Below are 13127 nucleotides of genomic sequence, written 5' to 3'. Positions count from 1 at the left end.
GCATCAAAGAGGAACAATCTTCATTAAAAATATTTAGCAGGTCATTTTGCTTGTCTATCAATGTATGATATGATCATGCCAAAATGTGGCAGCACATTGTGATTTCATCGTAATGAATTCCAGTTTGCCTGCCCAAACAGAAAGTAAGTTTGGTTTCCCAAACCTTTTTTGATGAAGAGAAAAACCCTATAAGCCTTCCAGGATTCAGAGGAATTTCAAATAAAACTTAAGCTTAGTCCTTTAAACTCACATGGACTCAAAATTCTTCTTCATGAAACGTGGGAGAGGATCTGATTTTCCCACTTATAAAATCATGGGAACGAGGGATTTCTGAAAATACAATTTCATTAAAAGGGGAATTTTGCTCTTTATGTCATAGCCTCTGGAGTCTTTTTTGATGTAGGAGGCAAATGACATTAACAATGCATATAAATCAAACATAACTGAAACCTTATTCTGGTGTTGACAGTGAGCAAATTATTTTAACAACTTTGCCATGTTGGTCAATTTGTCTTTTTGACATTTTTCTCACCACAATTTTTGGGTCTTTTTTTCAAGGTTCTAGTGGAATGATTTTAGTAAACAGCTTGTCACTTCAGCAGCCAGAAACTTAGATTGCAAGATCATCTGATCTGGTCCGATTGCTCTGTTTGCTTGTGTCACTATTCCTCCTCTTGTCAGTCACAGAAACATGGCTGTTGGGTAGTGCGCTTGTCTCCTCCTGACTCCCCTGCTTGTCATCCATCATGGCAAAATTGTCTTGGTTTTGTTTTATTGCCATATTGCTGTTGTAAGGATGGCACACAGAGTTTGTTTCTGTCAATGGGGAGACACTGAAGCCTGTCTCTATCTTGTACAGCTGTGATCCACTGTGATTGGCAAAGTACTGGTAACTAGGGGCGCAGGGCTCCGTCCTCTCAATTGGGAGCGCCCCATTCTGCTTACAGGTGGACTTTGAGACTTGGTTGTCCTTCTCACTCTTTCTACATTTCTTGAGTCCTAGATGAAATATTTCAATTAGGTTCAAAAGTAACGAAAGGCAAGCCATAACCAGCATGAATATAATGAAAACCGTTTTCTCAGTCGGACGGGAGATGTAACAGTCAACGGTGTTAGGGCATGGCAGGTAGCTACACTTGTAAAGAGGTTTGAGTTCAAAGCCATAGAGATAGTACTGTGCCAATATGAAACCAACTTCAAAAAGGGTTTTAAAAATAATGTTAAACACATAAGTACGTAGAAGAGCTCCTTCTATTCTAATTTTGCCCTGATCATTCAGCAAGGGGCATTTGGTGTCCTTGGCATTCTGCGTCAATGCCTCCTTGTCTCCAGGTTGATGCCTGCTCAGCTTCTCTTTCTCCCTCTGCTTCTGTTTCTCCTCCATCCGCACCAGGTGGAAGATGTGGCCCAGATAGACCAGCGTGGGGGTGGACACAAAGATGATCTGCAGCACCCAGAAGCGGATGTGGGAGATGGGGAAGATCCTGTCGTAGCAGACATTCTGACAGCCGGGCTGTTTGGTGTCGCAGGAAAAGAAGACCTGCTCATCTCCCCAGACCTTCTCGGTGGCAGTCCCCAGCACCAGAATACGGAAAATGAACAGAGACGTTAACCACACCTTTCCTACCACGGTCGAGTGCTGCTGGGCACTTTCCAACAGGTTCCCCAAGATACTCCAGTCTCCCATTCTTTCCTGCTTTTAGCTAAACAGGGAAAATGACAGGGGGTGGGTGGTGGAATGGAGAGAAAAGAAAAGTCAGTATGTTTAGTGTTACATCTCAGTTTCCTTAGATTACGTTATTTCTCATGATCCCTGTGTATATAGCTCCCATTTCAAACGGAGGTTGAGCTCTGAACACCACACAAGATACAAATTTCTCAATTCTAAATGGTTCTAATGAAAGGTCCTTGACCTACAACATTAGACAGACATCAGAAGGGTTAAGTCCTGACGTTGGGCAGTTTTTTGGGTGGCCAGCACGCTCAGGTGGAGGTGGGACATCCCCCGTGGTGTAAAAAGGAGATCATGAGGCAGCAGGTGGAAGAGGTGACCGATTAAGGAAGGCATGTAGGCCTCCCATGCTGCCAGCCCAGAGGCCAAGAGAAAGCAAGGGAAACACCAGTGTGACACCATTGTGAGGCACTCTCCCAGGGGTGCTAGAAAGTTGTTATTTTTGGCCAGGTCAAGCAGAGAGGCCTTTGCCGCTGGTGGAGCCTTCCTTAATGTGCCATAGAGTGCTGATACCCATCCCCCCCAAACTCCGGGAAGCCATTTGGAGTCTGCCTCCATGCAGTTAGAGGAGACCTCCCCATGAGGCGGGAGTGGCTTAAACAGTAAGTAAAAATTTAAAGCACAAATTAAACTGAGTCATTGGCTTTGTGGAGCAGATTTCCACCACTCAAAATGGTCATAAAGGGTTTCAACAGCCCTACTCTAGAGTAGGACTAATGTCTCTAAGATAGGATGGAGGCCAAGTCTCTGAAAAAATTTACACTGTAATTAGTTTACCTCCTTTCTGTGATTACAATTTGAACCAAAATAGTTGGATTTATTCAATGTACAGAACAAGCAATTTGAAAACACTATAAATAATGAAGAAATAAGAAAAGCTTAAAATAATCAAGAGCACAGTAAAAGATGTAGCAAAGCAATATCCTAGTCCAGCTTGGATTGCATATGTTTCAGGACATTCTCAGTAATGCCCAAACTCATTCCACAAAATGGACACAAGGTGGATTAGTGCCCTGTACCTAGAAACATAGAAAATAGGAGTAGATCAATCGGCCCTTCGAGCCTGCTCCGCCATTCAATATGATCGTGACTGATCCTCCATCTCAATGCCATACTCCCACGCTCTCCCCATACCCCTTGACGCCTTGAGAGTCTAGAAATCTATTTCCTTCTTAAATATATTCAGCAACTCGGCTTCCACAGCCTTCTGTGGTAGAGAATTCCATAGGTTCACCACCCTCTTGAGTGAAGAAGTTTCTTCTCATCTCAGTCCTAAATGGTCTACCCCATATCCTGAGATTGTGACGCCTTGTTCTAGACCCCCCAGCCAGAGGAAACATCATCCCTGCATCCAGTCTGTCCAGCCCCGCCAGAATTTTATATGTTTCAATGAGATCTCCTCTCATTCTTCTAAACCCTATAGAATATAAGCTTAGTCTGCCTAATCTCTCCTCATATGACAATCCTGCCACCCCAGAAATCAGTCTGGTGAACTTTTGCTGCACTGTCTCTATGGCAAGTATATCCTTTCTTAGGTAAGGAGACCAAAACTGTACACAATACTCCAGGTGTGGTCTCACCAAGGCCCTGTACAGCTGCAGTAAGACATCCTTGCTCCTGTACTCAAGACCTCTTGCAATGAAGGTCAACATACCATTTGCCTTCTTAACTGCTTGCTGCACCTGCTTTGAGTGATTGGTGTATAAGGACACCCAGGTCCCTTTGTACATCAACATTTCCCAATCTATCACCATTTACATAATATTCTGCCATTCTGTTTTTCCTAACGCAGTGGATAACTTCACACTTATCCACGTTATACTGCATCTGCCATGTATTTGCGCACTCACTCAACCTGTCTAATTTGCCTTGAAGCATCTTAACACCCTCCTCGTCGCACACATTCCCACCAAGTTTTGTGTCATCAGCAAACTTGGAAATGTTGCATTTGGTTCTCTCATCTAAATCATTGATATGATCCCTGCACCACCCCACTAGTCACCACCTGCCATTCCAAAAAAGACCCATGTATTCCTATTCTGTTTCCTGTCTGCTAACCAATTCTCAAACCATTCCAATATATTACCCCAAATCCCATGTGTTTTAATTTTACACACTAACCTCTTAGGTGGGACTTAATCAAAAGCCTTCTGAAAATCCAAATACACCACATCCACTCATTCTACCTTATCTATTCTGCTAGTTACGTCCCCAAAAAACTCCAGTTGGTTTGTCAAGCATGAGTTCCCTTTCATAAATCCATATTGACTTTGTCTAATCCCATTGATATTTTCTAAATGTCCTGTTATCATCATTTATAACAGATCTAGCATTTTCCCTACTATTGATGTTAGGCTAACCGGTCTGTAATTCACTGTTTTCTCCCTCCCTCCTTTTTTAAATTCTGTGTATTGTGGAACAGTCCCAGAAGACTGGAGGATGGCAAGTGTAATCCCACTGTTATTTTAAATTCAGTCATGGGATGTGGACTTGGCTGGCTGGGCCAGGATTTATTGCCCATCACTAGTTGCCCTTGAGAAGGTGGACAAGAAGCTGCCTTCTTGAACTGCTGTAGTCCACCTGGTGTAGGTACAGCCACAGTGCTGTTAGGAAGGGAGTTCTCGGATTTTGACCCTTCACTATTGCTGTGTCCAGATCCTGGAACTCCCTCCCTAACAGCACTGGGGGTGTACCGACATCACATGGACTGCAGCAGTTCAAGAAGACAGCTCACCACCACCTTCTCAAGGGCAACTAATGATGGGCAATAAATCCTGGCCCAGCCAGCAAAGCCCACATCCCATGAATGAATTTTTAAAAAAACAGTGGGGTTACACTTGCCACCCCCCAATCTGCCGGGACTGTTCCAGAATCTGCAGCATTTTGGAAGATGACAAAAAACACACCCACCATTTCCACGACCACCTTCTTTAATACCCTGGGATGTAGATGTTCGGGCCCTGGGGATTTATCAGCTTTCAGTCCCATTAATTTCTCCAGCACTATTGTTTTAGTAATACTAATTTCCTTCAATTTCTCCTTCTCACTAGACCTAATTTAACACGGTGATTTACAAACTTTTCTTCTATATTATTATACAGTGCTGTGGGTCACTTAGTTTAGTTGGTTACAAAAACAGAATTACCTGGAAAAACTCAGCAGGTCTGGCAGCATCGGCGGAGAAGAAATCAACTAACGTTTCGAGCCTTCATGGCCCTTCGAAGGGCCATGAAGGCTCGAAACGTTAGCTGATTTCTTCTCCGCCGATGCTGCCAGACCTGCTAAGTTTTTCCAGGTAATTCTGTTTTTGTTTTGGATTTCCAGCATCCGCAGTAGCTTTTAGCTTTTTGTTTTTAGTTTAGTTGGTTAATTGATCGTGGTGCAGAATGACACCAACAGCACAGGTTCAATAAGATAAAAGCAAAATACTGTGGATTCTGGAAATCAGAAATAAAATCAGAAAATGTTGGTAAAACTCAGCAGATCTGACAGGATTTGTGGAGAGAGAAACAGAGTTAATGTTTCGAGTCCGCACCACCCTGAAGAAGTCGTGTGGACTCGAAACCTTAACTTTGTTTCTCTCTCCACAGATGCTGTCAGACCTGCTGAGTTGTACCAGCATTTTATATTTTTATTAGCACAGGTTCAATCCCCGTACCAGCTGTGGTAGTTCATGGAGGGCTGCTTCCTTGCCTTACCCCGTGCTTAATGCAGAGTGGTGCCCCTCAAGCTATATACCCACTTGTCTGCCTCTAACAGAGAGAGATGTCTATGGCCCCTAGTGGACTGTGGATAATTACCTACACATTAATTACCAATTACATGGTAGAGAGGAAAATTTCAGCTGCAAATTTGTTTACAATTGCACACATCTAAGCCTGTCTATACTGTATATAAATGCAACTGAATTTGGATAGATGCAAAGAGTAGCTTTTGCCAAATTATTTTTTGTTGAAAAGCACTCTTCACTGAAAAGCTTTAAACATAGGTAAATAAAATGGTAGAATTTCAAACATTAAAGTACAAAAGGTCACGTAAACACTGGAGCTGCAATCACAGAAACTGGTGGAGATAAACATAGGACAGCAACAAGATACAGCCTCTGGTGTGGAGAGATAGCAGACGTTATCCAAACCAGATGACAGCAAAATTCATTCCAGTGGTAATCAGAGAAAGCCATCTTAAATGTTTGGGAGCAGAGACACAGCAATCAAGTAAATAGGCTGAAAATAATCATTTATGACCTTCCGTGCCAATGTTTGGTTATCTTCGTATTTTTGGTTGGAATATTAAAGCTGACACAAAGAATTGAATTATTATTCTTAGACATGAGGGGTCTCAATTTTGCTTTATGATGTGATTATAATTCACTGGCAGTTACAGAAAAAGCCTATGAGAACCAGATGCTCATGAAACCTGCCAACCTGGGACTCACTGCAAGAGCCCCTCAGAAATCTTGACCTTCAGTGCTATGATACATATGAACATACGATTTAGGAGCAGGAGTAGGCCATTCAGCCCCTCAAGCCTGCTCCGCCATTTGATAAGATTATGGCTGATCTGATTGTGGCTTCACATTCCTGTCTACCCCCCATACCCTTTGACTCCCTTGTCTATCTATCTAACTCAGCCTTAAAAATATTCAATGATTCTGTTGTATGATGTACCTTTGTAATGTAAAGGTGCTTAGCAAAGCATCCCCCCACGGTATGATGCATAGAGCCACATGGTAATAGACTGAGAGAACAGTCTAGAAAGAACATGGAGGTAACAGCACCATGCATGACAGTAACCTGGGGAACTGTAAATAGTTAAAGATTAACAATAAATGGTTCATGTTTAAATATACAAGTCTTAAGATTTCATCATTGAGACCTCTAAAGATCACATAATACAACATGGTGGCAGCGGTGGGATATCAGTGCTATTAGCATAGTGTAACACGGTTGGCAGTGTTGGGAGCTCCTAAAAGATATCACATCAGCAGTGATCCGAAAGGTGGCAGCATTTTAAACAATGAACCCAGAACAATATCTCAAGGTATGAAAAGTTGAAAGCAGCTGAAGCTGTACTAGTCAGGCATGCACCTAAGAAGAAAACTTGAAGAAACAATTACAGAAGCTTTGCCACAGTTTTAGAAGTTGAGGAATCCACCAGAGTGAGTGGAAGTTTATTCCAAGACCAAGCGACACAGAGTAAAAAGGAGAAAAAAAAACTTGGTCAGGTCACGAAGACGTGTGAGCAAGAATACAAAAACTTCAAGACCTTGAGTGATGCAGAGTTAAAACATTTAGTTAGATCACAAGACAATGAACAAAAACTACAAAAATTGCAAAACCTGAGTGACTCAGTTCACGAGATGGTGGGCAAAAATACAAAAAAAGTAGCTGTACTTGCATTTTAGAATAGGTGGCTGTCCCAAGGGTTCAGCATCCAGAGAGCAGCTGAAAGAGAGCTGCAAGTAAAAAACAAAGGTTTAAAAAAAACTGAAAATTGGCTGGCAGGGTCAAAAGTTTAAGCAGAACCTGCAGAGTTTGAAAAAGAAAAGACCTGCAGATTTTAAGAACAAAATGCCGTTGTCTTAAGTTTAAAAAAAAGGACTCCAATTGGAACACGAGCCCACCAAAACTCCCACAGTGTGGGACATACAAAAAGCCATTCAGGAATAAATCAGCCAGAAAAGAAATGCTCCTACCTTAAAAGCTTAAAACAGTTTAAAAAAGCAGAAGGCCCACGATTGCCAGGGAGTCCGCAAAAATCGAGAAACATGTAAGAAAGATGCACAGAGAAATCAACAGCTGCAGAAACAACTTGAGAGGAAATAAACAGTTACTGCACTGACAGCTCTTAAAGCAGTAATGACATTCAAAGCAGTAGCTACAAAACAAAAAAACCAGTCATGTCGAAAAATTAGAAGAGCCACATGTATTTGTCTTATGGAAAGGGCTAAACCATGCCAAAGAGTGGGAGTCTTGGAGAAGACAAATTTTTAGTGTACAGGAGAAGCACAGGATTAAATAAGGAATCAGAAGAAGCACAAGTTGATAAGTTTTTATTCGTCTTTGGTTCATTTGCTGGTGAAGTACACCACAGCCAATGTATAAGTCAATTCTCAACAGCACTTCATGAGATATTAAAAGGCTTTGACAGATATGTTGAACTCCAAATTGTGGAGAGCACAGACCCTAGAAGAAGGAGTAGCACATCCCCAATAATGTGCCAAGGGCAACAAGAGACCCCAGAAAGAGGGCAACTCCCAACAAAGCACGAAGGGTAACAAGAGACCCCGGAGAGAGGGCAACTCCCAATGAAGTGCCAAGGGCAACAAGAGACCCCAGAAAGAGGGCAACTCCAAACAAAGCACCAAGGGCAACAAAAGAAGCCAGAAAGAGGGCAACTCCCAATAAAGCACTGAGGGCAACAAGAGACCCCAGAGAGAGGGCAACTGCCAATAAAGTGCCAAGGGCAACAAGATACCCTAGAAAGAGGACAACTCCCAATAAAGCACCGAAGGCAACAAAAGATCCCAGAGGGAGGGCCAGAGAAGGCTGTAGAATGTGAGGTAACTCAAAAGAAGCAAATTGTGCAAAAAGTAAATGAAGCTGTTCTACAGGACAATGTTTGCATCAGAACTGAACTGGAAGATTTAAAGCACAAGATTCATAGTATATACCTTTGAAAATGCACAATAAACTGAAGTTTTCATTGAACCAAACTGTTCAAGATCTGAACAAACAAATTTCAGAGATGACGCAAAGGTATCAGGAGGAGGTAACGAACCTCAATTCAATATTTGGCAAATCAAAGCAGGGGCTAAAAAAACTCAACCAGATGTACAGCCAGGCAAAACAGCAGGCAGAAAAGGCATGCAAAGAAGTTGCGACCCTGAAGGACTCCTTAAAGGATCAATATGTATCCATGGAAAAACATGAGGAGGTAAAAAGTACGTTGAATATTACTTCAGAAAACGCTGTGTTGGAACTATCAATAGCAATGAAACGTTGCACTGAAGCCCAGAGTGAGTTGGCAAGAAGTCAACAAGAAAATTAATACTTGAATGAACAGTTGAATATTCTTCAAGATCAAATGCAAAAGGAAGGTGTGACCATTCAGCAACATGAAGAAATGAAGACAGAATTAAACAGAAGAAATGGAAGCACAGCAGAAGACACTCAAGGAGACTATGCTAAATTACAGGAAAACTCAAGATGAAGCAAGTGAGCTTCACAAAGAAAAGAAAAACCAGCTGAAGAACATTCACACGCTACAAGAATCCCTTAGGTCAAAGTTCATTCCTCTGGATAATTACAAAGGGAAGCAAAATGGATTTAACATCACTCTGAACAAACTGAACAACCGTTTGGCAGAGAAGGCTCAGCAATGTTCAATATTCCAGGACAAAACCGAAAGCTAAAAGAAACAGGCTGGAGAGCTGAAGGGGCAGTTGAAAGGGAAAAAGGAGGCATTGAAAGGAAAAGCCGTAGAACTTTCCAAGCTGCTAGCGGACAATGAAGCCATGAGCAGCACAATTACAGAACTGAAACAAGTTAAGACTTCACCCAGAGACAGATCTGGCCAACAGTGAAACCACAATGAAGGACAAGGACAAAGTTCTATTGCAGACAGAAAAAGAAAAGATAGAAACAAGGTCGGAAAATGTAAATCTGACACTGAAGCAGAAGGCACTGGAAAAAGAGAAAGCTGAGCTGAATGAATAGATTCATAAGCTTGCAAAAGGATTTCAAAATAAAACATCAAACACACGTTTGGCTGAGATTGTGAAACAAATGGAAATGAAGGTCCCATTTGTGAAGCGTCAATGTTCAGCAAGAACATGGCAGATACCATGGGAAAAGAAAATTCAAGTCCACTCTAGGAATAAACAGAGTGCACAATCCCCTTCGAAAAAAAGGAACAGACCCACAGTGTCTGAAAAAAGCAGACGAGCTGTCAATAAAGAGAAGCCCAACTTGAAGGAGTGCAAAATGCGAATCAAATTGAGATAGCCAAGTACCAGAAACATAGAATACTATTACCATTCCTCCAAACTTGACGGACCGAGATCCAGAAGAACTGTCAATCTTCCAGACCTTCCAAATTTATAAAATCAGAGACTTGAGATGGGAGAAAAGGGATAACAAGTAAAGATTGTACTACAAATAGTTATATTCCATTGGAAAGGAAAGTTTTCCTTGGAGAAGTAAGGGGGATAATGTACATCATAACGTGAAGGTGCTTAGCAGGGCAAGGGTTAATGTGGGACTGAGGAATAGCACCACCCATGGTATGATGCGTAGAGTCACATGGTAATAGGCAGAAAACAGTCTAGAAAAAATACTCTGGAACCAGCCTGCATGGAGATAACAGCACCATGCATGACAGCAACCTGGGATCTGTAAATAGTTAAAGATTAACAATAAACAGTTCATGTTTAAAGATACATGTCTCAAGATCTGACAAAAGGCTGGTATGCATGTACAGCAAATAATTAGGAAAACCAATAGAATGTTATAGTTTATTGCAAAGGGAATTGAATATAAAAGTAGGGAGGTATGCTCTAGTTTTACAGGACACTGGTGAGACCATGTACTGCATACAGCATTGGTCTCTTTATTTAAGGAAGGATGTAAATGCAGTTGAAGCAGTTCAGAGAAGGTTTACTAAACTAATACCAGGAATGGGCAGATTGTTTTATGAGGAATGATTGGACAGCTTAGGCTTGTATCTGTTGGATTTAGAAGAGTAAGAGGTGACTTGATTGAACCACACGGGTCTGAATTTTACCCTTGGTGGGCGGGCGGGTGCGATCAGCGGGCCCGCGATCAGTTGGAAAATGGGCCACCACCTGCAATCGGCACCGGACTGCGATTTCACACTGGCTGGCCTTTTAAGCCCCATCCAGCATGAAACGCGTCCTCCCAATGGTCGCAAAGGCATGGGCAGTGGCCTGTCAGCCGCCTGGTCCAATGGCGACCCGACGGGCAGTTTAAAAATGGCACAGGCAGCTCCTTGAAGGCTGCCAGGGAAGAACGTATCTTCTGCGTTGTGAACACTGATGTTATGGCATTAAATGTGGCGGGAGGGCAGGTCGGGTGGGCACTCTGCCCCCCCAGTTTTCGGATGAGTGCCTCGTGGTCCTCCTGGAGGAGGTGGCTACCAGGAGGGACACCCATGTCCCCAGAGATGGAAGGAGGAGCCACTGCACTTAACAAAAAGAGCTTGGGAGGAGGTGGCAGTGCAGGTCAGCAGCCGTGATGTTGTGCGGCACAGATGGATGCGGCACCACAAAATGTTTAAAGACCTGCTGCGCACGAAAAAGATGAGTACCATGTTGGCATGGATCAGTGTGTGGAAGTGTTAAGGTCTAGCCATCCCCCTGTTGAGCTCAGGGGTGTTAGAGTCTGAGTACCAACAGTCAATGATGCCAGAGCTGGCCAAGGGGATGGAGCCCCTGGCTGCTTGGACTGAGTGCCTTGCAGCTGAAGGGCCTCGACTCGGGTGTGCCCTGCAAGGTGCTCCTCAGGTGGCCAGGCTGCAATAGCGCTTCAGATAGAGAGTGGACTAATCTGTGCTCCCCTATCCTTTCAGGAGAAGATGACCCATAATAACATTGAAAAGTCGTGGACAGGTGGAGGCCCCCCAAACCTCCTAATCCTATCCAGATTTGAGCAGGACGCATTGGAGCTGGAGAGCCACCACACACCTCAGTCAACTGGCCGTGGAAAGGCTGGGGGTGTCAGACAAAGGTAAGCGTGCAGAGCACAGAGGTGAGAGTTTCGGATGGTGCAAACAATCCTGTGTAGTCTCATCATTGAGCCTCAAAACTGGAGTCTCCATTGATCATTGAAAGACGATGGCACCATGATGACCCCTTCTGTCTTGGAATACCTGCTGGCCCTCCCCCTCTTGTGCCTGCACCTCTCCCCCCACAGGTCACTCCCCTGGAAGCTGCATTGGGGCAGCTGGTCTCCTTTCCCTTCTGCTCCTCTCTTCCTCCTCAGAGGAGGTGCCACCAGCGGAGACCTCAATCCTCATTACCAGGGTAACAATGACATTTATTTACCTGGAAGGATCCACATGGTCAAAGTCCTCTGGGGGCCTTGGAGACACCAATGAGTCCTGAAATGAAGCCTAGAAATGCTAAAACTGAAGCTCAGAACAGAAATGAAGCTGTCATGTTCAAATAAGCGACCAGCAGCAAACTATCTCCTAAACTCCTCATTAGTCACACTGGCAATGCTGCTGAACCTCTTTACCCCATCCTTGGATGCGGTTTTGCAAAATATGGGCTGCCCGCCCGTCCATTTTGCCCGTGCAATGAGCGCGAAATCGCACGGGCAACGTAAAATCGGCTTTCAATGGCCTTAAGTGGCCTCTTAATTGATTGCGGATATGGCTCCGACTCCTGCGCATGCCCGCTGACCTGAAGATTATGCGCGTGCAGGATGGCGTCGGGAGGCTCAGACGACGCCTTCTCACGCTATTTCACACCTGATCGGGTTGGGCGTGTGCCCACCCGCAAGGCGTAAAATTCTGGCCATGAGATCCTGAGGGGTCTTAACAGGATGTGGAGAGGATGTTTTCTCTTGTGGGAGAATCAAGAACAAGAGGTCAGTGTTTAAAAACAAGGGGTCTCTCGTTTAAGACAGAGATGAGCAGAAATTTTTCCTCTTGGAGAGTAGTTAGTCTTTGGAACTCCCTTCCTCAAAAGGTATGGAGCAGAGTTTTTGAATATTTTCAAGGCAGAGGTAGATAGATTTTGGATAATTAAGGGGATGAAAGGATATCTGGGGTAGGCAGGAGGTTACAGCCAGATCAACCACGGTCTTACTGCATGGTGGAGCAAGCTCAAAGGGCCGAGTGGCCATACCTCTGCTTCTAACTCGTATGTTTGTATGTATATTCATATTTTAAGATAAACAGAACACATGAAGTCCAGCTTATAATACAGTGAAAAATAGGATTATGTCGAACTGAAAATGGTCAACTATAGGAAAGGAGAGAGGACCTGCGGGAGATAAAAACCAGCGGCAGAGAGGGAGGCCCAGCACACGGAGAGCGGACCTGCGTGAGAAGGGGAGAGGCAGCGGGAGATAAAAACTGGTGGCAGAGAGTTCCTTCAACCTGTTTCTGCCTGTCAGAGCTGAAATGTGACGTCAAAGGAAAACAGGTAGGTGACTGGTGGGTATCTCTTCCTTGTCTCTTTTGATTAGCCAAGTGGTTGAAATCAGGAGACGTTATTACAGCTGAAGAGTACAGTTAAGAGTTAAGTGTACACTTTTAAAATATTTAACATCCAAATTAATTAATCGAATAGAATAGAGATGGCTGGGCAGGCAATGTGTTGCTGTTGTAGTATGTGGGAACTGGTGTGATCCACGATGACCACATCTCC

General features: G+C 43.7%; 1 protein-coding gene across 2 annotated transcripts in view; it reads right to left on the bottom strand.

The window, feature by feature from the left end:
• Positions 1-327: 327 nt before the first annotated feature.
• LOC144683918 (gap junction alpha-3 protein-like) overlaps positions 328-13127 on the bottom strand; it is a 42227-nt gene continuing 29427 nt past the window's right edge. The window contains exon 2 of one of the 2 annotated variants that reach the window (XM_078547491.1): positions 328-1703. In XM_078547491.1, the coding sequence (XP_078403617.1) occupies positions 611-1687 (1077 nt within the window). In that variant the 5' untranslated portion in view covers positions 1688-1703 and the 3' untranslated portion in view covers positions 328-610. Of the gene's footprint in view, positions 1704-7151; positions 7177-13127 lie in introns of those variants that run through there. The other variant, XR_013577364.1, reaches the window with a different exon arrangement.

Source organism: Cetorhinus maximus, chromosome 8, assembly GCF_964194155.1.
Source record: "Cetorhinus maximus chromosome 8, sCetMax3.hap1.1, whole genome shotgun sequence".
Classification (NCBI taxonomy): Eukaryota; Metazoa; Chordata; class Chondrichthyes; order Lamniformes; family Cetorhinidae; genus Cetorhinus; species Cetorhinus maximus.
This window is presented reverse-complemented; position numbering and strand designations above follow the sequence as displayed.